Source organism: Mixophyes fleayi, chromosome 2, assembly GCF_038048845.1.
Source record: "Mixophyes fleayi isolate aMixFle1 chromosome 2, aMixFle1.hap1, whole genome shotgun sequence".
NCBI classification, from domain to species: domain Eukaryota; kingdom Metazoa; phylum Chordata; class Amphibia; order Anura; family Limnodynastidae; genus Mixophyes; species Mixophyes fleayi.
Window position 1 is genome coordinate 226,005,286 of NC_134403.1, and position 27,798 is coordinate 226,033,083.

The 27,798-nt window shown below is 43.6% G+C and overlaps 2 protein-coding genes across 2 annotated transcripts in view; both read right to left on the reverse strand.

The window, feature by feature from the left end:
* Window positions 1-8,221, reverse strand: part of LOC142139893 (uncharacterized) — a 63,119-nt gene extending 54,898 nt beyond the window's left edge. Inside the window, exons 1-2 of the mRNA XM_075197753.1 lie at window positions 8,033-8,221; window positions 7,599-7,839 (exon numbers count right to left, since the gene is read on the reverse strand). Of these exons, the coding sequence (XP_075053854.1) occupies window positions 7,599-7,839; window positions 8,033-8,221 (430 nt within the window). The remainder of the gene's footprint in view (window positions 1-7,598; window positions 7,840-8,032) is intronic.
* Window positions 8,222-19,057: 10,836 nt separating this feature from the next.
* The window catches only part of CNKSR1 (connector enhancer of kinase suppressor of Ras 1), a 40,665-nt gene continuing 31,924 nt past the window's right edge, over window positions 19,058-27,798 (reverse strand). The window contains exons 15-19 of the mRNA XM_075197754.1: window positions 27,574-27,647; window positions 27,013-27,068; window positions 26,765-26,885; window positions 25,716-25,891; window positions 19,058-19,465 (exon numbers count right to left, since the gene is read on the reverse strand). Of these exons, the coding sequence (XP_075053855.1) occupies window positions 19,244-19,465; window positions 25,716-25,891; window positions 26,765-26,885; window positions 27,013-27,068; window positions 27,574-27,647 (649 nt within the window). The 3' untranslated portion in view covers window positions 19,058-19,243. The remainder of the gene's footprint in view (window positions 19,466-25,715; window positions 25,892-26,764; window positions 26,886-27,012; window positions 27,069-27,573; window positions 27,648-27,798) is intronic.

Genomic DNA, 27,798 nt, shown 5'->3' on the forward strand with positions numbered 1-27,798 from the left:
CGGACTGTAAGGGCAGCGCCCCCTCTGGAGCGGACTGTAAGGGCAGCGCCCCCTCTGGAGCGGACTGTAAGGGCAGCGCCCCCTCTGGAGCGGACTGTAAGGGCAGTGCCCCCTCTGGAGCAGACTGTAAGGGCAGCGCCCCCTCTGGTGCTGAAGACTCGGGAGTAGAGGCAGCGACTGAAGACTCGGGAGTAGAGGCAGTGGCTGAAGACTCGGGAGTAGAGGCAGTGGCTGAAGACTCGGGAGTAGAGGCAGCGGCTGAAGACTCGGGAGTAGAGGCAGCGGCTGAAGACTCGGGAGTAGAGGCAGCGGCTGAAGACTCGGGAGTAGAGGCAGCGGCTGAAGACTCGGGAGTAGAGGCAGCTATGGCATTGGAGATAGAGAACTTCTCGCTATCAAATTGGCCTTGGAAGCTTGGAGACATCATTTGGAAGGAGCCAGATTTCCTGTTACTATTTTTACAGATCACAAAAACTTGCTGTATTTATAAACTGCATCTTGCCTCAATCCCCGTCAGGCCAGATGGTCCCTATTTTTCTCCCGCTTCGATATGATCATTACCTTCAGACCAGGGTCCAAGAACAAGAAGGCTGACGCTCTCTCTCGTTCCTTTGACTCTATGGATACAGAAGAAGAGGGTGCTAGACCCATTCTAGATCCAGAATGTATTTTGGCTACTACTCCTACTCATTTTATTATTCCTCACGGGAAGACTTTGGTTCCTCCACATCTCCAAACAAAACTCCTTAAATGGGCTCATGCCTCCCGTTTTTCTGGTCATGCTGGTATAAAGAAAACCTTGGAATTTATCTCCCGTGGTTATTGGTGGCCGTCTATCCACTCTGACGTTCGACAGTTTGTGGCGGCATGTTCCACTTGTGCTCAGAACAAAGTTCCTCGTCAAGCTCCATATGGTCTGCTGCAACCTCTACCAATTCCAGATCGACCTTGGAGTCATCTTTCCATGGATTTTATCACAGATTTACCCTCCTCCAGAGGTTTCTCAGTAGTATGGGTGGTCACTGATCGCCTTTCCCTGGCCGCTCATTTTGTGGCATTAAAAGGTCTCCCTTCTGCTCCTGTTCTGGCTCAACTCTTCATCAAAGAGATTTTCCGCCTACATGGCTGTCCAGATGTTATCGTTTCTGATCAGGGAACTCAGTTCATGGCAAGATTTTGGAGGGCCTTTTCTTGTCTCTGTGGAATTAAGTTGAATTTCTTTTCTGCATATCATCCTCAAAGTAATCGTCTCACTGAAAGGACGAATCAATTATTGGAGAAATTTCTCAGATGTTTCATTTCAGCTAAACATGATGATTGGGTCGATTTATTACCTTGGGCAGAATTCGCTCACAATAATAATTCGCATGATTCCACCTCCACTTCTCCCTTTTTTGCTCTTCAAGGATTTCATCCTAAGGTTCCACCCTTCAAGGATCTACCCGCTTCTGGAGTTCCTGCAGTTGATTCCCTTCTATCGGACTTCTCGGCTAGGTGGGATCTAATTAAACGCAAATTGCTTCACACCTCTGCCAACAGTAAAAAAGCATTTGACAAAAGAAGAAGATCATCTCCATTACTTGCTCCTGGTGACAAAGTATGGTTGTCTACGAAGAATCTTCGCTTGCTGGTTCCCTCTAGGAAATTCGCTCCCCGATTTATTGGCCCTTTCAAGATCATAGAGGTCGTTAATCCAGTGGCCTTTAGATTAAAGTTACCTCCTACCTTAAGGATTCCCAATGTGTTTCACGTTTCCCTTCTCAAGCCACTTGTTATTAACAAGTTTTTCTCTTCTAAAAAAACTCTTGCTGCTATTTCTGCACTAGATCAGGAATTTGAGGTTAAGGAGATTCTAAATTCTCGGATTTCCAGAGGTTCCTTACAGTTACTGGTTGATTGGGAAGGCTACGGTCCTGAAGAGTGTTCTTGGATTCCTGCACGAGATCTTCATGCTCCTAGTTTGTTGAAGAGATTCCATACCAAGTTCCCTCAAAAGCCTTATAGGTTGTCCGGAGGCCGCCCCTGAAGGGGGGGGTACTGTCATGATCTTACCTGTTCCCCGCTCTGCTGCGCTGTCAGCATTGTCTGGCAGCTGTGTCCGCTCCCACAGTTCAGCGCTGTCTTCCGATGGCGCCCCCGCACTTCCTGGTTCTCCCAGCGTCAAGTCATGTGACTCCTGGGCGGGGAATTCAAATCTCTATATCTACTCTGCTCTGACATGCTATCTGTGTCAGAGCAATGTGTTTCCTGTTCCTGGCTACCTTTTCCTGTGTACCTGACTCCTGTGATCCTGCTCCCTGTGTACTCCTATATTTCCTTAGACTCCTGTGTACCAACCTAGCTGTGACCTGACTACTCTTTGGCTTTATCCCTGGCACCGCAAATTGGACTGACCATCCCGAGTACCGACTCGGCTGTGTTCTTGACAACTCTCTGGATTTCCCTCTGGCACCGTATACCTGATGACCTCCTGTGTACCGACCCGGCTGTGTTTCTACTCCTCTGGATTCATCTCCTGCTACGCACACAACTGACTCCGTGCATCACCGGTTTCCGCTCCAGACCTCCAGACCCTGGAATTCATGGTTAGTGCCTGTATTTGCATCACCTTGTCATATTGCCGGTTTGACTACTCATCACTTAGAGCCTTCTCCCTTACGTCACTAACCTGGAGGCCGCAACCTGCGGTTCTTCGGCAGCAAAGTCCACCCTACCTTGCGGGGGTTCTTGGTGAAAACCGGAAGGCCGTTAGACTCCGCGCCCTAGATAAGCCTGTGTAAATACTGACTAAGGCATCAGAACCGTAACACTAGAATGCGCTATGCGTTATCTGATGCCTGGCGACCCAATATGAAGTCCACCTGGTCCGGGTGGATCAACTGAGGTAAGAAGGGATTCAGGCGATCAGCTATCAACCTCGCATAAATTTTTAGGTCGGTATTAAGTAGTGCTATAGGTCTATAATTCTTACAGTCGGAGTGATCCTTACCAGGTTTGGGGATCGTTATAATTTGCGCTTCTAACATCTCAGTTGGGAAGCTACCCCCCCCCCCCATCAAAACGTTATTGTAAAGATTGGTAAGGAGCGGGGCCATCTCTGACCGAAATGTGGTGTAAAAGGCATTTACGAAGCCATCTGGACCAGGGGCCTTGTCTCTAGGGAGGCGCTTGATGACCTCCTTAATCTCATGCTGAGACCAAGGGAGATTAATCTGCTCCAAACTATCAAGATCTAACGAGGGGAGATTAAGGTGGTGGAGGAAGGTAGATATAGACAGTTCTGATGGCTGCACTGTGTCTTTGCCCTCGCACAGGTTGTATAAACTAGCATAATATTTAGCGAATTGATATACTATGTCAGCGGGATTGTGGATCTTATTGCCCCTAAAGTCGAGAAGAGTTTTTATTCGTTTTCTAGCTTGCTTACCTCTGAGTTTGCGGACCAAAAGCCGACTGGCTCTGTTGCCCGTAGAATAAAATTTCTGACGCAATTTAGTAAGGGCTGATTTCATGCGAGATATAAAAAGTGTATTAAGCTGTTTACTAACGTTATTTATTTCTTTCTGGAGGGCTTTAGACGGGCGTGTCTGGTTCTGTGATTCTAGAGTGATTAGAGTGGATTCAAGCGTATGTTGACGAAAAAGGTATTGCTTTTTTTAGCGTGCTCCAATTTGGATAGCTGAACCACGTAAGACTGCTTTCAGTGCACACCAGTGAGTAGAAAGGGATGTATCCTCCAGATTATTCACCTGGGTATATTGTGTCAGTGCTTCTGACAAACCAAGCCTGGCCTCCAAGGAAGTAAGTAAATAGGCTGGCATCTGCCACGGTCTCGGGGGGATTTTAGTGAGATTTACGTTCCAGGTCCACTCTATCGGGGCATGGTCTGACCATGTGATAGGAAGGATATTAACTGTATTAGTGTGTTGTAATGTCCATTTGTCTGTCAGAACCATGTCTATTCTAGAGTATGTGTTGTGTACACTAGAATGATAAGTATAGTCCCGTACATTTGGAGATTGGACCCGCCAGACATCATAGAGATCATATTCCGCTAATAATTTACGAAAAGCTGTCGAAGAACCTAGGGATGGATCAGGACCTGGCAGTTTTAATGGCCTAGACTTGTCTATTTTGGGATCTAGAGTCAAGTTGAAATCTCCCATCAGGACCAAATGGCCTCTACGTACTTTCTGTATCTCCTCACATAGTGACTTAAGGAAAGGAATTTGACGGGAGTTAGGGGCATATAGGGAGACTAAGGTCATCTGTTTATCCTCTAGAAGTCCAACCAGAATTATAAATAGGCCAGATTTATCCACTATTTTTAACTGTAGATTAAAGCATACATGAACACTGAACAACACGGCCACCCCATTCCTTTTGAATGGGCCGTTAGCAAAGTATCCCAAGTGATATCTTGGGTCTCTAAGTTGGGAAGGGGGGGGGGGGGGGGCAAAGGAAGAAAAATGTGTTTCTTGCAGGGCTTTAACATCTGCTCTAAGTTTATGGAATGTAGTAAGCACCAATCTGCGTTTATTTGAGGAGTTAAGTGGGACCTGAAAGGGAAAAGATATCGCTAGTGAACCTGCTCCATTCTTATAATGTGTGGTGCGAGTGATCCGAGGAGAAGGGGAACCAGGGTGGAAGGGTTCAAAGGAAAAAAAGAAGAAAAAAACTAAACTAACCCGTAGAATGGGGTCAGAGCATTTGCCACAGAGGGAAGCATGTGGTAAACTAGGTACCATGTTAGGAGATGGTGGAACAAGGATAAGATCCCACCCATGTAACACTCAGGAAAGGGTAAACAAGAGGAAAAGCCTAAAAGACAGCAACTATACAGCAACCATATAACATCAGACTAAACCTCTGATATACTATAAAAGGAAATATATCCTACAACTATACAATATGAACAATGCAAAGAGGGATGTATTTCCAGCGGGGGCACCAGGCCCACCCACTGTGGCACCCCGATCCTCGCATGGGCACAGCTTGTCCTTAAATAAACCTGACAGATACATTTCGAAAGTTATGCATCAAGAAATTTAAGACAAACCACAAAAGTATAAACGTAAAATACTAAATATTAGCTACAAAGATTGTTAATAATTATACTTATCATACCAGAGGTAGAAGTTGTAAGGCTTTATAGTTTTATCCGTAGCATTGGACCTCAGTCTTTAGAAACACGAGTCCAATTTGATTGAAGCAGGGTCTTGCTAGAAACGGTTCCAGATGGAAGAGGTATGTGCCATTCCTCCAAGACTTTAGTGCCAGCTTCAAGGGATGAGAGGACATACGAGGACTCCTCATAATGCACCAGCAGCTTAACCAGGAAGCCTCAATGGTAAGAGATGTCATTTGCTCGCAGGGCTGTCGTTATTGAATGAAGAGCTCTTCTCTGCGTAATTAGTGGCTCTATATAAATAACTGATGATGATGATGATGATGGTTGATGCTAGTGAGTGACAAGTCCTGAAAGAGCTGCAGATCCCCCAACGTTGACGCATTGGACGGGTCTCGAGCCGCTCGGAGTATAGCCTCCTTGATATGGAAGAAATGAACCCGGAGGAGAGTGTCTCTCGTTAGATTCCCCGGCACAGATCGCGGGCGTGGAAGACGGTGAATGTGATAAATGAGAAAGTCCCTATCATCCCCCGCCGGGACTAGCTTCTTAAACAAAGAAACGGCATCATCTTGTAGATCTGCATTGGAAACAGATATTGGGATGCCCCTGATCTTAATATTATTTCTGCGGGAACGATCCTCCTGATCCGTCATTTTGCCTCTCAAGAAAGCAACCTCACTCTGAAGAGATTGATGTGAGGAGGAAAGGTCATTGTGAAAGGCAACCACTTCCCCATCTTTGTCTCGAGGTGGTCTGTACGGTCTCCAATTTCAGTAATCTCTGATTTCAAACCTCCAATTGCCGCTCTCATTTCAGAAGTCAGGTCAGCCCGAAGAGCAGTTAGCATCTGGTGTAAGGTAGAATGCAGAACACGCGCTGTTAATAGAGCATCCAGTGCAGCATCCCTTCCCAGATCAGAAAAAGGAGGGCGTAGAGGGGGAGTCTCCAACTCCTTAGCTCGGGCTGCTGGAGGAGAATCTCTTGAGGTAGACGGTGAACTTGATGCTGACTTTGGCTTTGGTTGGAATTTAAGTGGAGGAGCCAAGACAGTAGGCTTAATTTTTTTAGGAGCCATGACAGACTGTCTATTATGTAAAACCAGCAGGATTTGAGGGTAGACTCCGCTTAATGATTGGTTTCTTAGAGTGTCACACTGGGTGGGTATCCTGCATGTTAATTCAAAAGACTTCCATTGGTATGCTGAGGAGATACTCGTGCTTCATGGAAAATACAGAATTATTTTCAACTGTGTGATGACAGGAATGCCAAGGTATTCTACAAAGTGATTTGCAGCTGCACTATTATATTTGACCAGCAGGTGGCAGCAGATTCACAACTTTGGAATACAGTTAGTTGACATGTATTTTCTAGCTCACCAGGTATAGCCAATAGATTAGATCAGGGCACAAATCTTGGAACAAAAGGTCACAAATGCAAGGTACTGGACCCACAATATCGGTGTAGTCACTGCTGTGCTGCCCAGGTGTCCCCCAATGTGACGCAAAAGCTCTTCACCACTAACCTGTGGCCAACGACTGTGTGATAGCCAGACTGAAGACCGATTGTTGAATTGGGGGGCTGATAGACCATGCCCCCACCAGAAGTGAAATGCCCTCGCTTCCAGGTAAGTCCCCCAAACGGGAAACAGATTATTCTGCCATGGAGCCCAGGGAGGGGGGCAAGCAGCGAGGTACTCAAATGCGGCTGAATCTCACCTGCAGATGGCCCGATGGAGAGCCAGGGAGTTAGGTTTTCAAGACTGCTTCCCCAATGGGTCGTGAAGGGTAGCTGGGCAACAAAGGCACAGAGCGCGCCCAACATGCCAAAGCCACACGAGTCAGGGCGCCACAGAGTCAGGCGGGCACAGCGACAGTCCCGTAGGCTGAACGGACTCCCAGGCACACGGCAGGACCACAGCAGTTAGAATCCGGGCACCAATCCCTGCAAATCTGAATCCAAACTTTTGCAAAGCGTGATATCCTGCTGCACACTGGAGTTAGTGGAGACTGGATCTGTAGATAGTCATTGGAATCTCTGCTGCCCTTATCTCCCCCTTTTTGGTCTAAAGGGCCAAAAGGACTGTCTTGCCATATTATCTTGGTGTCTAGGAATATTGTCTCCCTGGCCTATGGGTACAGGCCTCCCTGAACTGTTGTTTTGGAGAATAAGAGCAAAAACGTCTCACCTTTTTGTCCTGTGGTAGGCGATTGGCATTGCCACTTGCAAGTCTCTGCATTAGATTATCCAGCTTTTTCACCAAACAAAAAACGGCCTTCATATGGAAGCGTTGTCAGACGGCTCTAGGATTGATGATCTGCCGCCCATGGACGTAGCCAGAGTGCTACAACCGCCGTGGTCATGCTCCTGGAAGAAAAAACAATCGTATCCAACAAAGCTTCACACAGGAAATCAATGCTTTTCTGCATAACCTCTAAGCATTTAAGAAGATATAATCTATTTATCTTACCCTCAATGTCTGTATGTAGTGTACTGGCCCACAGGGCTCTAGCTACTGAAGCCATGGCTATCCCAGACTTTAGAGTTACGCCTGAGGAGATGTGTAATTTCCTGAAGGAAGTTTCCATTCTCCTACACATCGCATCTTTTAATGGACCCCCATCATCCCACGGGAGAGTGGTCTTTGAGGATAAGCCAGCTATGGCTGAATTCACTTTAGGTACAGAACATATTTTCAGCACATCTTCATCCTAAAAAGGATACATACAATTAAGTCTCCCCATGTTAGGATGACTCTTGTCTAAGGCCTGACATTCTTTAGCAATCAAGTCTTTAACCACTTTGTGCATATGGAACACTCTAGACTTCACTTGATGCTCTGAAAATTATGCATCCTGTGGTTTAACTGGTACAGTTGGGTCCTCAATACCTAAGACTTGTTACAGCCTGGACCGCGGTATCCAGATAGTTAGCCCTGAGAGTCCCGCTCTGTAAATCTGAGCGGCTGCTGGACTCACCTGTGGGGCTCCAGAATATCTGGGCGATTCCAACTGGGGAAGGTGCGACGGAGAGCCAGAAGCGGCATCCCCACCATTGCCGGCTAACTTCCGAGAAGAAGGTCCACGTCACCATGGAGCTGCAGGGCTGATCTGATCATATTAGCTATTTCAGTAAATTGCCAGCTGTTAAGTGAGTGGCTTGTAATAAATCTGCGTGTGGGCAGCATCGAGTACACAGCAGTAAAAAGATATAAGAGAAGAATTACAAGCTGATACCATCTGACGTCTGCAGGGAAGCTGCTGACACCTAGTGGGCTCCAGGTGATCCTACACCCCATATAGAAAAGTGGAAATAGAGAGGGAGATAGAAGGTGGGGAAAAATAGGAAAGGGAGAAGAAAAATAGGAAAGCATCTCCGTGCATCTACATTCCTGAGGTGACCCTCCAGACGCCTCCCTGTGGATGCTGTAGCCCTGGACTTGGTCCCCTGCTGTCTGCTGTGTTTGCTGCTGGTCAGGACGTGCAGCATCTGTCTGTGCTGCTCTAGATACAAATATACTTACTACGGCTCCTATACCCTGTACGACACCAAGAGTTTGCATATATGTTTTAACTTCGTATCTGGCTCACTGAGGATGACCGGGGTCCCCAACTGTTATGCAGTTGTGATGTAACGGTTGCCTCATTCCCGAAAGACCTTTTCTGATTGAATCTTCTGCTCGGAAGTTTGTTGTATTTGACCTACCTTCTCTGAACCCTCCTTCAACTTTGACCCTACTCTACTTAGCCATGACGAAAAACAAAAAACTTAATTCAAAGGGTATCCCTCAATACTACCCTAATAAGTCCTCCTCAGTCTCTGGTACGGAGCAAGCGGCTTCTCCTCGCTATCTTGAGGACTCAGATGCCGATGATGATGTGTCTGCTCCAGTCACCAAAAAAGACTTTCTCTCCCTGATCAAAGAAATGAAGGAGCTTCGATCTTCAGTCCACGCTGAGGTTCAGCACGCTCTTCATAGTCTGAGATCAGAGGTGTCAGCACTGGGTTCTCGCACGGACCATATTGAGAGGAAGATGGATGATGTCGTCTCAGGTCAAGAAGCTATGACTGACAACCTAACTCAAATTCGACAGGAGCTCAATAATATCCATGAACGTCAAGAAGATATGGACAATAGAGCCCGGAGAAATAACCTCAGAATTAAAGGCATTCCAGAGTCCGTTGAATCTGTACACCTGGACCCCTATCTCCGGAAATGATTCTGCCAGCTTGCTCCAGAAGTTCCGGAAGATCAATTCTTGCTGGATAGAGCACACAGGGCTCTTAAACCTTGTCCATCGGATCAATGTACACCTAGAGACGTTATCCTCCGTCTTCATTATTTCACGACCAAAGAGGCGGTCTTACAAGCAGCTAGAAAGCTTCCTTCATTATCTTATGAATGATATACCCTTCAAATTTTTCAAGACCTCTCTCCCACCACCTTATCACAGAGGCGGGAACTCCAGCCTGTCACCTCAATACTCAGAGAGAACAACATCAGATATCGCTGGGGGTTCCCCTTCCGTCTCTATCTGTGGCACCAGAACTAACAACTGTCAGCCAAAAGTCTAGGCGAAGCACAGGACCTCCTGCGAAAGATTGGGCTGAATCAACAAACCCCTCCGGAAGCTTATCAAGCCCTTGCTAATGGGGCGGGTTCCGCCACACCGAGAGCACAACAGCTTCCTCGTAGAGACTGGTCAACTGTCCCCCGACATTCTAAACCGCAATCTGTGGATCCTTGATCGGCAAGTTCCCATCCCTGCTCCTTCCTCAAAGTGCGGCCGCACTATCCTCCATAGGTCTCTATGTGGCCCTCGCAACTTCCTGATATAGTTCTATAATTGGACATGGAATTCGAGGCTCCCATGTCTTCAGATGTCCTCGCCCCTCATTTTCTGTTACACTAAGACTATAATGTTGGTGCCGGACACTGTAATGCCTTATACTATCTGTTGCCTTGTTGCTGCCTGTCCCTTCAGAAGGCGGGTTGTTGTTCCTTATACCTTCTTCTAGGTGAGACGAAGCACTGACAATGCGCAGACTACAGTTCCTGCTTTCGCCACCGATAAGTAGCTGTGAAGTTTTGTTTTAATTGTCTCTCTGTTGTATTTACGGTTACTATGTTGGTTATTTGATTCTCTTTTTATAGCTTTCTTACTGGGCCACACTCGGTGGCTTCACATGTGTCTACTACAATATGACTAGTGTTATTGAATTTTCTCCTACCTCATATATTATGTCTATTATTGATAATTATTACCTTTGTTTCTTCCTTCCATGTCCTCCCCCTTTGCCTCCTCTACCGTAAGGGTCAGTAATCTCCTTATACCTTCCCCACTCCCCTCCCTCTCAATAGGTCATACACACTAAATTGGTCCCTCGGATTCCCCTTCTGGGTCCCCCGGCCCTCCGTTTTCTTTTGTGGTTGCTCTTAGTCTACCACCCCCCCTTAGAGCCTAGGACTCTACGCTGGTCCCCCTGATGGCTTGTCCATCATGTCCTATCCTCTACCAGCATTTGCGACAAGTGGACTTTGGTCCGCTATGTCGATACCCTTGTACCCTTAACCCTTGGTTCTCCCCTCCTTCTCCTCACTGGTCATCACCTACCATGTCATTCCCTGTACACTCTTCTTTTTGTCTCCTCTCCCCTGACATCTCCTCCCTCTTCTGGTCTCTAGCGCTCCCCTCATTGATTTTTCTAGGGCCTCAACTCCCCTCAGAAACGGGCTAAACTCCATTCGTCTCTTAACTCTCTTAAAGGAGATTTGATATTCCTACAAGAAACTCATTTTGTCCACCATCTCCACCCCGAGCTTCGTTCCAGAAAATTTCCCTTGACATTTTATGCATGTGACCTTAGGCAGAAAAAGCGGGGTGTAGCAATCCTGTTTCCGCGCCATTTAATTTTCGAACTTCATGACTCTCATAAAGATAAAGAAGGTAGATTCCTGATTCTCATAGGCACTCTGAATAATCTCCCCTGCACCCTAGTGAACCTCTATGCACCCAACACTGGCCAAGGTAGGTTCCTCAAAAAACTAGGATTGTTAGCGCGTGTCCGTCAAGGTGAACTTATTGTCACTGGTGACTTCAATGCTGTTTTAGCCCCAACTATAGATCGTTCTTCAGGCCCCTCCTCTTCTCCCCTGAGGAGAGATGCCCACACCACAGCTGCCTTACAGGCTTTCCTGAAACTCCATAACTTATATGACTCATGGAGAGTATCGGACCCCTTGGCCAGGGACTATACCTTCTTCTCTTCTCCCCATAATACCTACTCCCGGATTGACATGATCCTGCTCAGCCACGACCTCACTCTTAAACTTAACCCCTCCCAAATCTTCCCTGTTACCTGGTCAGATCATGCCCCTGTTTCCGCTGTACTTACCTCCCTTGCTCGCCGCCCTCCTGGTGCAACCTGGAGAATTAAAGAATCACTCCTACATGATAAAGAAACTACTACTCACCTGCATTCTCTCCTCTCTGAATATTTTGAGACGAACGACACTCCTGATATCTCTCCTATTGCTTTGGCATCTCGGACTAAGCGATCCCGTCTGCCTAAAACTATTCAACTAACGGACTCGCTGAGAGCTTTAGAGCAACGCCACAAATTGAACCCTGATCCCTTGGTTCTCCAGGAAATTGCTTCTGTCCGTGGTGAACTAAATCTCCTACTATCTCACCAGGTTGCTAATAAACTGAAGTGGCTCAATCAGCGCTATTATGAAAAGGGCGACAAGGCTGATAGACTGCTGGCCACCAAACTTAGAGCTAAGATAGCGGCCCAGAATCTCCTGGCTATCAAGGACTCCGATGGAGTTTTACATTATGACCCCCAGCGGATGCGTGCTGCCTTCCAATCTTACTACTCTAAACTTTATAACCTTCCCCAACCGTCTGATCCTTTAGTCTCCCAACAACACTTGCAGTTGATTGAATCTTTTCTTTCTTCTGCTAAGCTTCCGAAACTCTCTCCACAGGCTTGTACACTTCTGGGGGATGAGATTACTAGAGATGAAATTGAACAGACCATAAAGTCTCAGAAATCAGGAAAGGCTCCAGGGCCGGACGGCTTCACCGCTGTGTATTATAAGAGGTTTGCTGGGCTTCTGTTCCCCCGTTTGCACACCCTATTCAACTCAATCCTGACTGGGGGGTTTTTGGTCTAGGGATTCTCTGGAGGCTCGGATCTCCGTCATCCATAAAGAGGGTAAAGATGTTCATGACTGCGCTAGTTATCGCCCTATCTCCCTGCTTAATACAGATGTCAAATTATATGCTAAAATTTTGGCTAATAGATTAAATTCGGTCCTTCCCTCCCTTATACATTATGATCAGGTTGGCTTTATACCGGGACATCAGGCCAGAGACAATACCAGGAGAGTCGTTGATCTGATTCATATCATTAATACCAGGAAGGCCCCGGCCATTATTCTCTCCCTTGACGCCGAGAAGGCTTTTGATAGGATCTCCTGGAGCTTTATGTCCCAAGCCTTATCGGCGTTTGGGATCTCGGGTAACCTCCTCACGGGTATTCTAGCCTTATACTCTCGACCCTCCGCAAGAGTCATGATCAACAATTCTACCTCTGACCTTATCACCATATCCAATGGTACCCGCCAGGGGTGCCCTCGGTCTCCTCTCATCTTTGCCCTCGTCATAGAGCCTCTTGCTGCCTCTATTCGGGCCTGCCCGGACATACAGGGAGTGCGAACGGGGAATCTGGAGAGTAAGCTCTCTCTCTTTGTGGACGATGTCCTTCTGACTCTCAAGCAGGCAGGGAAGTCGCTTCCTGGACTCTTTAGCATTTTACACCAATATGGGCACCTCTTGGGTTACAAGATCAATATTACAAAATCGGAAGCCCTCCTCCTTAATATTCCTTCCCCGGACGGACTGGTACTCACCTCCCGCTTTAACTTTCGGTGGCAGAGAAAGAAAATCAAGTACCTAGGTATTTTTATTAGCGACTCCTATGACTCCCTCTACCGGGAGAACTACCTGGGCCTTTTTGCTAAAATCAGGTCCGAACAGCTCTCCTGGCGCTCATTGATCATCTCGTGGCTGGGCAGGATTATTTCTGTCAAGATGAACCTCCTTCCTAAGCTTCTCTATTATTTTCAGGCCATTCCTGTTCGAGTCCCCCTTTCGGACCTTTCATCTATACAAAAATGTCTGTCTAGATTTATCTGGAACGGCTGGTCTCCCAGGATTAAGCTGGCTCTCTTAAAGAGACCTACCAGAGGTGGCGGTAGGGGTTTCCTGGATTTGAAAATTTACTATTGGGTGGCTCCTCTGAGCCAGATTGTAGCCTCCTTTGCCCGCCCCTGCGTCACGGTCATGGGTTGACATCGAATCTGCCTATCTTAAATTTCCAATTCTGTCCTGTATATGGGGTCTCTCAAAACAAACTAGATCTCCCCTCGCCGCCCAATGTCCTACCTTATTATTCACAGCTGCGATATGGGAGACCTGCCGACCCCATCTCAATATACCAGTGTCCTCTCTTACTATTCTACCTCTTTGGGGTAACCCTGCCTTTCCTCATGGACTCTCCTCTGCCTTCTATAGTCCCTGGGTCACTGCGGGAGTTCGATTTGTCGGAGACCTATTATTTCAGGGGGCCTTTATCTCCTGGGATGATCTACGCTCCAAATATCCAAGACTCCATCCTAAATTCTATGAATATTTCCAGTTACAACACTTTGTGGGCTCTCTCCTTGGGGGGGCTCCTCTCCCCTCTCTTAAGTCTCCCTTTGAATCCCTATGTCTCTCCTCACCTTTGGGTAGGGGCACAATCTCCTTTATCTACAGCTTAATTCTTAATGCACTCTTCCCTCCAGGTGGCAAGAGGGAGTGGGAGAGGGATCTGCCCCCCCCCCCCCCCCCCCCCCAGAGGATTACTGGGAAATCATAAGAGACTAAGTCGCCACCAGCTCCATTTCCACCTTGGTGAAGGAGAACGCATATAAAGTATACTATAGGTGGTACTACACACCTGACAAACTCACTAAAATGTTCCCCTCTAGTTCTCCATTATGTTGGCGGGGTTGTGGCCAGATGGGATCTTTCCTACATATTTGGTGGTCCTGCCCTAAAATATCCTCCTTTTGGGACAGAGTTAGGACTCTCCTCTCCTCTCTCCTCCCATGCCCTGTCCGGAAAGACCCATGGTCTTTTCTTCTCTGTTATCCTCTGATTGATGATGATAGACAATCTGCAAAATTGGCTTCCATGTCCTGGCTGCTGCGCGATGTCTATTAGCTAAGTCTTGGAAACAGGTTGAACCCCCACTATGGCGGCCTTGCGATCCTATATTTGGTTTATTGCCCAGATGGAACAGATTACATACCACCTGCATGATAAGGATGAAAAATGTCACCAGATTTGGGCTCTTTGGCTTTACCTATAACCCCATACCTCGTGTAACATCTCCCCCCTTCTAAGAAGAACTCCCTTTTTATTTATTTGTCTCTGTTCTTAAAAAGGGGAAGGATAGTGATGAGGAAATGTGACGATAAAGGGAAGTGTGTGCTATTTCTCTTTCTGTCTCGGTGACAACCAGTACCCCCCCCCCCCCCCCCGACTATATTGTTATAAAATGTTTTAGTATCCTGAATACTCTGGATAACAATTGTATACTTATCTGTCTGCTTATTGACAACCTGTTGTTGTCTTTGATATTTACTACTCAAATACTTTCAGCACCAGTGACATATGCCCATGATCTGTATTGTTCCGTTTTTGTTTCTATTCCTGCAAATGTACTAATTGTTGATTGTTATCTGTACATCATTGCCATTTTTCAAAATAAATAGTTAAAAAAAAAAAAAAAAAATTAACTAAATTCCATGAGGAAGGCCTTTACTGCCAATTACATCAAAAGTACAGAGACTTCTGTAATGGTGGATTCAAGTGGGGATGAATTAATATTGTGTGAGGATGATGTACACACTGATGAGGGTGAGGATGATGACAGTGTAGATTACAGGTGCTGGGAGCTAGCTGATGCTGGTATGCTTGTTAATATTTTGGGTAGAATGGCATGTTGGCAATTTAATGTTTTTCCACAGTAAACTTTCCCTTCATTAGAGAGGTGTTTTTTTCTTTACCTATGTAAAACATTTTTTTGGGATTTCAGTTTCCCTGACTTAAACCCACTATGTCCTTGAGCATAGGCGGTTGTAGATGCCGCAGAAGTACTAGTATCATCATGACTGGTGCCAGCAGCTGGTTGCAATATCAATGCCGCTGAGCTATGGCACTGGAGAGGATGATGATGAAAACAACATATTGCCCGTGTAGAGTTCATCGACAGCACTGTTGGGCTTAAGGCAGCTAATGTATTGGGTGCTTGTTTTGTGGGGGCCCTAACAAACCAAGCACTTCAGCCACAAAAGTTACACTCCTTGTCGCTGAAGTGCTTGGTTTATTAAACTATATATATGTCCCTTTTAATATCCAAAATAAGGGTGGGTAGGAGGGCCCACGGACAATCTTATCTAGCACAACTTTTTCTTACCTGTGCTAAGGCATGACAGAAGACAGCAGGAAAAAAAAAAGGGGGGGGGGGGGGGGAGAATAATGGTTCATAACATTACAAATTGGAAATTAATTATACACCAGTGATAAATTTGCCCTCCCTTATAACTCTCTGTCCTAATCACTGTTCTGAGCCAAGAGGAAAGGAAAATCACAGGTACAGTGAATCTAATATAGATTTTCCATTTTATTGTGCTTCTGCATTGCAACAGATACCAAAAGGGATCTACCCAACCAAATAAAAAATGCCAAGGTAAATATTTGTCTGCAGAACTTTGTGGCCAAAATGGTTCTGCACTGGTGCAATGTATCCAGTGTGATAAACATATGAAAAATATAACTAGACTTTGGTTTTGCATAGTTCTTTTAGAAAGACAGCAAGGCCTAAATACACTGGGATTGCCTGGAATGAGTATGCTATTTTAATACACTCTGTAAAGATCTTAACAATTGTCTTTTTAGAGGCACATTAAAAGTTTTAAACAGTTTTTGTCTCAAAACAATCCTGTCCTATTAGGATAAAAGATATGTTTCAGCACATTGCAAGCCTGTACCTCTCATACTCCCTTGAGAACATCACTACCAATAAGAGAGTTGTCATGTCCCACTATATGTATGCGTTTCATATGCTGTTAAGTTACTGTCATGTTAATATTGCAAAGCCTCGCATCTTGTTAAATCTGTCCCTCCTGATTCACTGTAGCTAGGTTTTAAACTTATTAGCCCTTCCTCCTTTTTGTCTCTAGTGCATTGTGTATCGGCCATTTTAGTCTTCAGTTGTTTCCGGTTGAGTTCTGGCAAATTATCATCTTTTCACCTACTATTTGTGCATAATTACAAGAATATCAGCAAGAAATAAACCTTCATCTGGATTCTTCATACGTGCCTCTTTAGTTGAGTTGACACTGTCTGACAACATTTCTTGGTGTAAGTACTGGTTCAATACAGACAAACAGAGGAACTGTCTCAGGAGCCTTACACGTACAGCCTTGTTATTAAGTCAGAATAAGAGTTATTTCATAAACTAGGACACGATCTGTGTAGAGTTTGCATGTTCTCCCTGTAGTTTCTCACACAGTCCAAACACAATGGTTAACTGACTATTGACATAATGATTAATATATATCTGTCAAGCACTGTATAATATGGCGGTACAATATAAAACAAACAGAATTTTCCAACTTAGGTGTACTCTCTCTATAAACATTTTTTAACCAGTGTTAAAAGGAGTTACCCAATAATATTTCAGTTAATAATTGTGGCATTAAAAATTAGTTAGCCAATGAAGGCATTGGCTATGACAGAATTATTACCATTAATTTTTCTTGTTAAACTCCATGGCAGCAATAATGAATGAATAATGAGGAAGAGAAAGGAGAAACCTCTTGTTCTAGGAGGTAAATATTTGCCCCTGATAACCTTCTGAATCAGAGATAACTTTTCCACGAGAGAAAAAAAGTGTTTTTAAAAGGAAGCATGGTGAAATGATTCTTTGATTTTGCGTCCACCACCCAAGGACTCGACCAGAGAGCTCTCCTAGTGACCACTGATGAAACCATGCTTCTGGCAGAAAGGGTAATCATGTCTAGTGAAACGTCAGATAAAAGTCAATCCATTTCTTAAGGACATTGATGTTTTTGAGTAGGTACAGTCTTAATTTTCTCTTGTACATCTTAATGCAGGGTATTGACGAGTTCGCAACCACCTCAGACTTAAGCATGGTAATATGAAGTTTCTTGAAACTGCTTTGGATTTTTCCTATCCATAGGATCTTTAAACAGGCATCCATCATCTAATGGAATAGTGGTCCATGCTGAAAGACTGGCTACAAAATCATCAATTTTAGGTAAACACTATGAAGCCTCTTTATTCTGAAAAGGATACATGCAATAAAGTCTCTTGGATTAGGCCAACATCTTTCCAGATGTTCCCATTCCGTATTAATGAGATCCGAATAACCCTGTCACTTGGAGCACTTTATCTTTACATTGGCGATCCTCAAATAGGGAATCTTGGAGAGGAAGAAGCTGGCGTATCATCAATCCCCATAGTTCTATTAATATGATCGAGGAGGACAGGAACGACTTCAGAGTTAAATGACCTGGGATTTTCTCCAATTTCTCCTAACTGACAGATGACCCTTCAATACTACTGAGAGAACTCAATGACCCCCAGGTAGATGTACTTTTCCATACTTTTTTTTTTCCCTTTACAAAAGCGGTTTAATCATTTTTAATGACACTAGAAAACAAACCATTGGTTCTCAAGCTACCATATACATTGCCATTTTCTTGAGTTTTGCTCTGTTGTGGTAATATAAATATATATTTACTTTATGTTGAAAGGCCATATGGAAGCCTCATAAAGGCAAAATAGCATGACTTTACACATAGATTATTATATCATTCACATGGTGTTTATTTCCATAATAAGAAACACTGTACATGAAGTTGCAGACATTGTATAGAAAATATTTTTAGCAAAAATACAAAATAGGAGTTCCAATAATACATATACAATAAGAATGTATATAACTGGCATCAGCATTTTTTTATACTTTGAGTATTTAAAAGGTTCTCTTGTTTTTCATTACCTGGTTAACTTAATATTTTTTAGATGTAGGAAATGTTAATATCAGTATATGAGCAGATAATTAAAATATTGAGTTAAATATAGCAGCTTTATGTAATTTTTTTAAAAAGAAAATTATAGATAAATACATTTAATAATACAAAGCCTGCAGTTCTATTTTTGCAAGTTTTGAAAATGCAAGCACCCCATTTTTCCTCTAATCAGGTATTTTTAAAAAAGGAAATGTGTTCTTTTTATATATATATAAAATCGTCTATAAACTTGACAGTTGCTAATACCGTTGCTCGGCACAAAAAGTCCAGTGGCCAAACGTGCTCCAGTTGCGGTAATTTGATGATCAGACCAGAGACACATTGAAAGGGGTCAATAAAATACATAGAGATTATATATATATATATACATACACATATATACACATATATACACATACACAAGTTAACCCGTGCATGATACTCATGCATTCTAGTCAAATCAAGCTACTTGAGGTGTTAAAAAGGTTCTTGTCATGCATTTGGGCCTAGCCCAGGCCTCCTCAGGGTAAGAGCGTTACTTCCTGACGCAAGCGCCCTTTTTTAACGTGGTTTTGTCCACATGTCACCACCTCATCATTTTTCTCCATCACCTCATCCTTCATCTCCACATCCTTCATCAAGCTACTTAAGGTGTTAAAAACTCCCCACTGTCACCCCCTGGCAACCACCAACCACTCCCAACTGTCACTTCTCCTTCAAGAAATATATAGGTCAGTGTATAACTCTGCCCAGCAGGTGGCGCTGCAGCTTAGTTTTGTTTTTTTTTCCACACACCCCACTAGGCATTTATATAGTAGATATTCTAATTTTATTTTTTTACAAAAATGGTACAATATACAAATGAAAATGTACAGTATACATTTTAAGTCCACAAAACTCCTCCGTCACAATTAATATCCTTATATTTACTGAAGGGTATATTATGCCATGGACCGTACTTAATCACTTGAATCAGTTTCTCCACTATTCTGCTTATTTTCGAAGTTATCCGTTATTCCTTTTTGATACATGTCCCTAACAATCTTTCTTGCTGCTTGAGGGCTCTTATCTAGACTACCATAGATTTGCTCATGCTCAGATTTCCACTTCTTAAATGTAGCAGAGGTTAAGTTTGGATTCTCCAGAATTTGGTCCAGTGCTTGCAGTTCCAATAGCTTTGCCTGTGGGAAACCAAAAGATTATTAAGGAACTGTCAAATTAAAAAAGGGACATTAACCATCCTATCTTAAATATGCTACTGGTAGCATTTAAAACATCTTTTCTCCATTCCTTGTATATTAGTACACACACAAGTAACCATTTCTTGCCTGAAGGGGTGAATAAGCTTATCCACACCATGCAAGGTGTTGCAAGCACCTGTTCCCAGTTATTTCATCAATTTCAAGCACTTACTGTATCTGCTTCTATGTCCATGGTACATTAGCAGTATATACATTAAGATGTAAATTACGTAAATAGTAGGATCTCTCCTACAAGTACTGTGTTATACAGATTCTCTTTCACTTAAATCTTGCTGCCTAATATCGAAGTTGAATAATTGTATGAAGTCATTCTAAATTAATAAAGTATTAATTGCAATAGTTTCATGTGCGATTGCCATTAGTACGCTAAGTCATGCCAGGGTTAATTACGCAATTGTACGGGCAAACAGAGCAAATACACTTGTACATTCACATCTACATTTGTAAATAGTTCACATTTAATAAAATTTCAAATTCACATTCTTTTACTATTAAGAATTAGAGTTTATTTATACAAATATAAACCTACATTAAAAGATATTTATGGTTCAAGAAAAGAGAATTTTTACTCACCGTAAAATCAATTTCTCTTACTACACTGGGGGACACTGCGTTACATTGGGGTATAGTAGGTGGGACTGGAGTTAGGCACTTATAAAACTTGTTTCCCTGACTTCTCCCCCATTATGCCCCTCCTCTGTAGCAGACTTCAGTTTTGTATAACCAAGCCAGGAAGAGAGGAAAAGCAATTCAGAAAGCAACACCAAAGACAGCACTACTTTCAGAGTAAAGGAGGATGCGCAGTGTCCCCCAGTGTAGTATGAGAAATGGATTTTACGGTGAGTAAAAATCCTCTTTTCTCTGACCTACCACTGGGGGACTCTGCGTTACATTGGAGAGCTACCAAAGCTGTGTCCAAGGGCGGGAATGCTCTGGAACGGCTGTGCGCAATATTTTGTCGCCAAAACCTTGCATTAGTGAATGTAAAAGCATGCAACAAAGAAAACAACATGCAGCAGAAACAGACGCTTCCACTCTGTACAACTGCGCCATTATATGACGCGGTTGTGCCGTCCACGAAGCTGCGACCCTCCTGGAGAGTGCACTCTAAAAATTCACTGGAACCCGCATAGGGGTACAAACAGAATGTTGGTCGTGATACAGTGGCAAGAGACCACCTGGATCCTGCCCCGCCCCCTACGCTCTTTAGCCCTAGAGAGGCTAAAGGGGCATTAAATTCCTAAACAGGAACTGTGCGAACAAGAGCACAAACCATCTCCCGTTGGAGAAACGTTACACAAAAAGAAGAGGCACAAGAATGATATACCGCAATTCCTGTGTCAGTGGTATGCAGGCACTAAACGTCAGAACCAATAATGCCTCGTACAACGCACCACTAATTTTATGGTAAATAAAATGAAGAGCCATACACACTCTCGACCCGAATTCCCTACGAGATGTGATATCCAAGGGAGAAGCCTACATTGAGCTAACTACTCAATCTACTCAGTGATATCCAAAGGAGCACCACATACACTGATCTAACAGCTTAAGCCACTCAGCGATGTCTAAGGAAGCCCTGATACAGTGCTTAAGCCATTCAGAGATATACCAGGGAGCACTCATACCCTGAGCTAAACGGCTTAACAAACTCAGCGATATCTGAGGAAGCACTCATATAGAGAACTGACAACATAAGGCCATCATATATACAAGAAAGCACTCATACCATGAGTTAACAGCTTAAATAATTCAGAGTCACTGGAGGCCAAAGCAAGCCCCCTGATGACAAGAATTAGACTCCCTGGAAATATGCAACCAACCAAAGGTGGGCTGAGCCTGAAGAAACCCCTTAAGCAAGACACCCTTCCGCTGAGCTAGACGAAGAGCCACGGAAGCTGCGCGCTGAAGGAAGTAGGGTGGAGACCTGAAACGGAGCCAGCTGGAAAAGAAAACCCTTTAAAGATTCCTAAGTGGGACGCGTGAATATCTAAGAATTTACACCAACCGAATATAGTTTTAGCCCAAAGAACAGCTGAAGAAAAAGCTCTACGGCTGTATCTAAGGTAGCAACAATTTCCCTGCAAGGACTCTCTGGCCGTAAATGTTGGGCGTCCGACGCCACAACGTCAAACTAGATGATGAAAATCAAAAAGAGCCACTCTGGAATCGAGAAAAGAGGGACGACAACACTAGTCCCCTAAACCAGTAGAACACTGTTTTGTGAGACACACGGCGAACCACCAGACTAGCTGGGATGCGCCCCGTCCTATAAACACTTGAACCCCCACGAGGAAATGGGACCTGTAAATAACATATACATCCCCTAAGTTCTAGGGAGACCCGACTTGGCTATGGACAAATCCACTTGAGGGTCATTAGATCGAGAGCCGACAAAGAAAACAGGTAATATAATATAAGTACCCCTGTAAGGCTAGGCCTGACTCGGAATGAGGTACCCTGACCTCAGATCAACAGAGAGGATGAACGGACTGAACAAGTACACATCCTGGCCTGGTTTCACAGACATAAAAAAAAAAGGAAACCACACCTACCGCCAGAAGCCTGTGGATACTCGTTTGTAATAGTGCAAATTGAGAGTTCCGTTATTGGAACGTAATCCTGTGAGCATGTGGCTAACTATTGGTATCATAGCTGGATGGCTATATGACCACCATCTATGACTCTACTGGGTGAATACAAACCACCCCAGTAACCTTTAATGTAAATAAAGGCTAGAGGACTTCTTCTGTCAGAGAGCCTCTAAATAAAACCCTTTACCAGCTACTGCTCTGTGTAGAAAACTCTCTTTTGGCAGCTCCCACCGGGGATAGCAGAATAAGAGGACTGAAAAGCCACAGAATTGTCACCAGCAGGGATTACTCCCCTTGTATTCACTCTGACAGGAAAGGAAGGGGAGATGAAAATCTGGCCAGTCTATTACTGTTTACCTGGCTTTTGTCAAAGGACAGACACCAAATGAAATATATGAGGAAAAACATTTTCTCAGTAGGGTGTCACTAAGGCTTAGGTTGCAAATTAAAATATAGACTGGTGTTTTGCCAATGCGAAAACTGTGTAAAGTTTAAACTGGGATAATCCACCTTGTGTGTTACCAGAGGGAATAATGTTCTTGTTAGTAAAACCAAGATCGAAATAGACATCCTCTGGTGAGGAATGACCTACATCCCGATTCAGACTGTGACAGCAGTGAAAGATAAAAACCTGCCCATCTATGGAAGATGGTGAACAACAGCGACTTTGTCCGGATGGTTTTCCACCTGAATAGCGGAATGCCTCTTCTGTTTTAGCGAACAGATATAAGCTGTGTGGAGACTTAACTAACACAGTGTAAACCTGTGTAGAAGCATGAAAAAGGGTATACTCACGTACCAGTTCAGACTTTAAAATCACCTTAATGAGTTCGGCCACCAGAGGCGACAGTGATTTAGGCCAGACCTGTTTCTGCTAAACTGCTGCCACCGAAATTGGAGCACCCTATTTGTAGACCCTAGGCCATTGATGCTGCCGTAGATTTAGCCCAGCTTGACTTCTGCGAAACTGCGGTCACCGAAGTGGATGCACCTTGTTCGCCAAGCCAAGTCTCCTAAGCTGCACAGTGAGCATTCGGGCTAAGCTGTAGAAAAGGGGATGTTAAAATATATATATTTTGTACAGACATAATGCAAATTGGGTGTACCAGCGAGGACCTCTGACACCTAAGACAATGGTAAGCAAAGGGTCAGGAATATAAATGAATCTCATTGAAGTCATGAAGTCATGAATGAAGAATGAAGTCATTTGTACATAAATATTGTCAGTACAGAGGGAAATAGGGGAGTCTTCCCAGCCATAATGCAATGGAAATATAGGTGATACCAAATACACCTGTATGATATGTCTTGGGCACCTTAATTATATACACATTGCAACCTGCAAATGTGGATTCTTACCACGGAAAAGCATACAGCATAATTATATATATTTTTAAATAAATACATTGTAAACATATACACATACACACATACACATACATGTGCATACAGAGCATTCTGGATAATCCAGAAGTACATAGGGCACCTGTGTATCATAGTACAGACATACCAGATAATGTCTATTACACTTGGGAACTCTGATGCAGACACATTGAAAATTAAAGGCACAAGTTGCAATAACAAGCCCTTTATATATATATTAGATGTTCAATGCAGCATAGAAACTCCTCTAGGCTATATACCAGGTAGTTTCTAGGAATTAGACACCAAGTGTGAAAACAGCCCTAGTCTATACCAGCACAGTGGCGTAGTGGTTAGCACATCTGCCTTGCAGCACTGGGGTCATGAGTTCAATTCCCAACCGTGTCCTTATCTGTGTGGAGTTTGTATGTTCTCCCCGTGTTTGCGTGGGTTTCCTCCGGGTGCTCCGGTTTCCTCCCACACTCCAAAAAACATACTGGTAGGTTAATTGGCTAACAAATTGACCCTAGTCTGTGTGTGTGTGTGTGTGTGTGTGTGTGTGTGTGTGTGTGTGTGTGTGTGTGTGTTAGGGATTTTAGACTGTAAGCTCCAATAGGGCAGGGACTGATGTGAATGAGTTCTCTGTACAGTGCAGCGGAATTAGTGGCACTATATAAGTAAATGGTGATGATGATGAAAGACTGAACAAGTTAACTTTTGTTTCAAGAACAAACACAATACAGAGGTACCGGCAGATTTGAGGCAGAGGTGTTCAGCGTGCAGCCCGATGTCTCTGTTTGGCACAGCCTCCAGGCATGAGTGCAGTCTGTTGCTCAGTAGCTGAAAGGGGGAGGGAGTTAAAACTTCCATCCAACCCTCAAAATGGCCGCCTCCACTCGTTGCCGAACTGCACATACAAAGTATGTCAGTCGGCTTTAATAATGCATCCACCGCTAGTTTTAAGATGCCCAGGCTGCGGGGAGCATGAGCGAGCTAATCGTCTTTAGTGCAGTGTGATTGCGTCGCTGTCCCCACCGCTCGCTGCCCAGATGGGGGAGGAGGCGGGGGACCTTGCCGGCATGTCCGCGGGGGGAAGAGAGGCAAATGTACCTTCACTACCGCCCGACAAAGAATAAGGGGCCCCGGCCGTCTGTATGGCCGTTTTAAATACACATATGGAGATTCTGGCTGCTGAGAGCTGCTGCCTGAATGGCAGGTACAATTAGTGGGCCAACTGCTCATTTCTAGGGAGATACTGCCGGCAATGGTGCAAGGTAAGAGAGGCAAGCTGCTGCTTACCTTGCGCGGGAGGACCTGGGTGAAGGAAACCTGACTGGCTTTTGACCCACTCTGAGACTTAGACTCGATCCCCACGCCGCGCCTGCAAATGCAAATTAAATAAAAACATGAAACCTAAAACTAAACGAAGTATAGGCAGAAGCCTATACAGAAGTGACCTTTCTCCAGAAGGCACTTACAACAACTGAAGTCAGCTACAGAGGAGGGGCATAGTGGGGGAGGAGTCAGGGAAACAAACAAGTTTTATAAGTGCCTAACTCCAGTCCCACCTACTATACCCCAATGGAACGCAGTGTCCCCCAGTGGTAGGACAGAGAAATGCATGGTGTTTGGTCTTCTATTAATCCACATTTTACCAATAGGAATTAGGTATCATCGGTGAAGTGATCGCACATAGCGGTCGCTAGTTATGTTTAGTATAAAATTCATACTCAAAAACACTTTGTTAAAGGGTTAGTTCAAACCAGAGTTTCGGCGGTTCCCTAAGGCAAGACACCTATGCAGCTGTTTGAGCGAGTTGCCCCCAACTCTGAAAAGGCATCATTTGAACTGACCTATGACCTGCATTGTACTGGACTGACTTGACCCCTAGGCCAATGAATAAAGATCTTCGTGTTCTTTGTATACATTGACACATCATTACTGTTTTTTCAAATCAAAACAGGCACTGGACCTAGTAACTGCCTCTTTGCCAACACAGACTTCAAGAATGATGACTGTTCCTGGATCCAGGGCACCTGTGTAATGTATCGGTTATACTTTCTTGTATTTTGTTATACTTTGATATATTTTGCTATTAAATCTCTTTCTGCATTGGAACCACAATAATCGCTTCAGACAATTTTTATTGGTAACGATATAAAACGGACAGAACACTGAACACACATTTGCATTTTCCATGCTATACCACTCACCTTTAGTGTGCTTTGCATTACGCGCAAAGTATGTGCTTTGTGGTTTATGTCAGGGTTTTTGTTGCGGCGGATAAAAGATTTACGATATTCATCATGTGTCATTGCAGTCTTCTTTCCAATAAGAGAAACGCCACCTTGTTTTAGGCAAGACATCATTATCTGAAGATCATCATCCACTGTAACAACAAAATTAAGTTTCTTCTTAAAACAGAAAGGATTCTTCTTTTGTTGGTTTCCTCTACCTACCAAGACCTGGCAGCTTAGGCCCACTGTGGTGCATCATTGACCTTAACAACCGGTTTAGTTTGTGAATTTAGCAAGAAAGATAAAACAGATATAAGAAGTTGCATTATTTCAAAATTGTAAAGACATAAATGGAGCACATTACGAAATGTTTTCAGAGATTAAAAACAAAAGTCCAAAATGTTAAATCTGGTATACATTAAAAATTTCTCACTACAGAGAGAAAAACGTTAAAAGAATTTTAGCATGTTGTCAGATATCAAGAAACCGTATGAGTGGTGCAATAGGCAAATCAATAAAAGCCAACAAAATACAGCAATGCAGTAGGCGTAGCCAAATAATAATCTATATAAAATGTTTGCAATCTTAACGCATTAACATTATGGAAAAGCATCAGAACTTAAATGCATACACACTGCTTGATAATACATCTATTATTTTGTCTAAATTAGATCTGCACATGTACGAGGACTATGTACATACTATTAGCCCAAATGTGCTTATCACCTTGATGCATTTACTACACTGTGAATGCAGTCTGTCCAGCGGCCAACATACATCAGTGATCTCTATGATATGAGTATTCTTAATACCCTCCAGAGTTATACTGCGGTCACAATTACCCATTACCAATGGTCTTCTAATTTTACAGCCATTCAACTGTGGCCACCGAGTAATGAATGCAGCAGATTCCTGCCTGAGGAATCTCTGCAATAAACACTAATATGTATGTAATCCCCCTCATTACAAAACAATTGTGGTACAGCATACATCAAATAGACACATGCCGATTATTCATTGCATACCTTGACATTGGGCATTACTGGATTTTGGCAGCTGTGCCCCTTCTGCCTCCTCTTCACATGCAGATGCTAGCCTTGCTTCAGACATGTTCTTGGTAGGCGACTGTACCAATTGTTTCTTTAGCTGGAACATAGATTTAGGGAAGGTAGTTAGACTAATAGCTTGCAACAGATCACATAGGAACATGGAAAAATAATATGCATATTTTACTAAGATGGGAAAATATATAGAAGTGGGACAGTAGACTTGCCACAACTGGTGTTTTGAATTGATCGTCATCCTCTGCCTCTGTCTCACTGTAACAATCTGAGAAGAACAATATATAGGTGTATAAATATATAATATAGCATTTTGTACTGTTCAACTATATCATACCTTTTAGTTGTTAAATAGTATTCACTCCCCTAGGAAAGTGAATGTGCCCTGTTTTTAGGAGTACATATATATGCTCCATATTAGACATTTCTTGCAATTGATAAATCAATACCCTTTTCAAAGGATTCTATAAATCAGGCAAAATTGAGAAGCATGTTAAAAATAACATTTTCCCCACATGTATGTATCATTTTCTAAGAAAAACGCTCATGAGCATCTCAGCATCTTTAATTATTCTTTTAAAGTCCTATTCAAGTAAATATAGAAGCATTGCAAGAGTATATTAGGAGCAAATCTAGAGTGTCAAAGCACTTCAAATACCCTGCAAAACTATCTGGATTTAGCCTTAATCTTGACAAAATACAATCATGTACAGAAATATTATAGTCCTCAAATATAATATCAGTAGGACTCTCAGTGTTCCAGACATAAATACCTTCCTCTTTAGAATGACTGGAATTTGTCGGAGCTTTAAATTTCTGCAGAGTTTTTATCAGACAGGTCACCCACCTGCAGAGGGAGATAATGAGAGGTAATCATAGACTAAGAAGAAGCAATGTGCTGTATTTTTTTATAATAGAAGTATTGTTGGATAATTATGAGAAAGTATGCATACTTGATAGTGTGAAAGCCAAAAGTATAACCATTTAAGGGAGGAGAA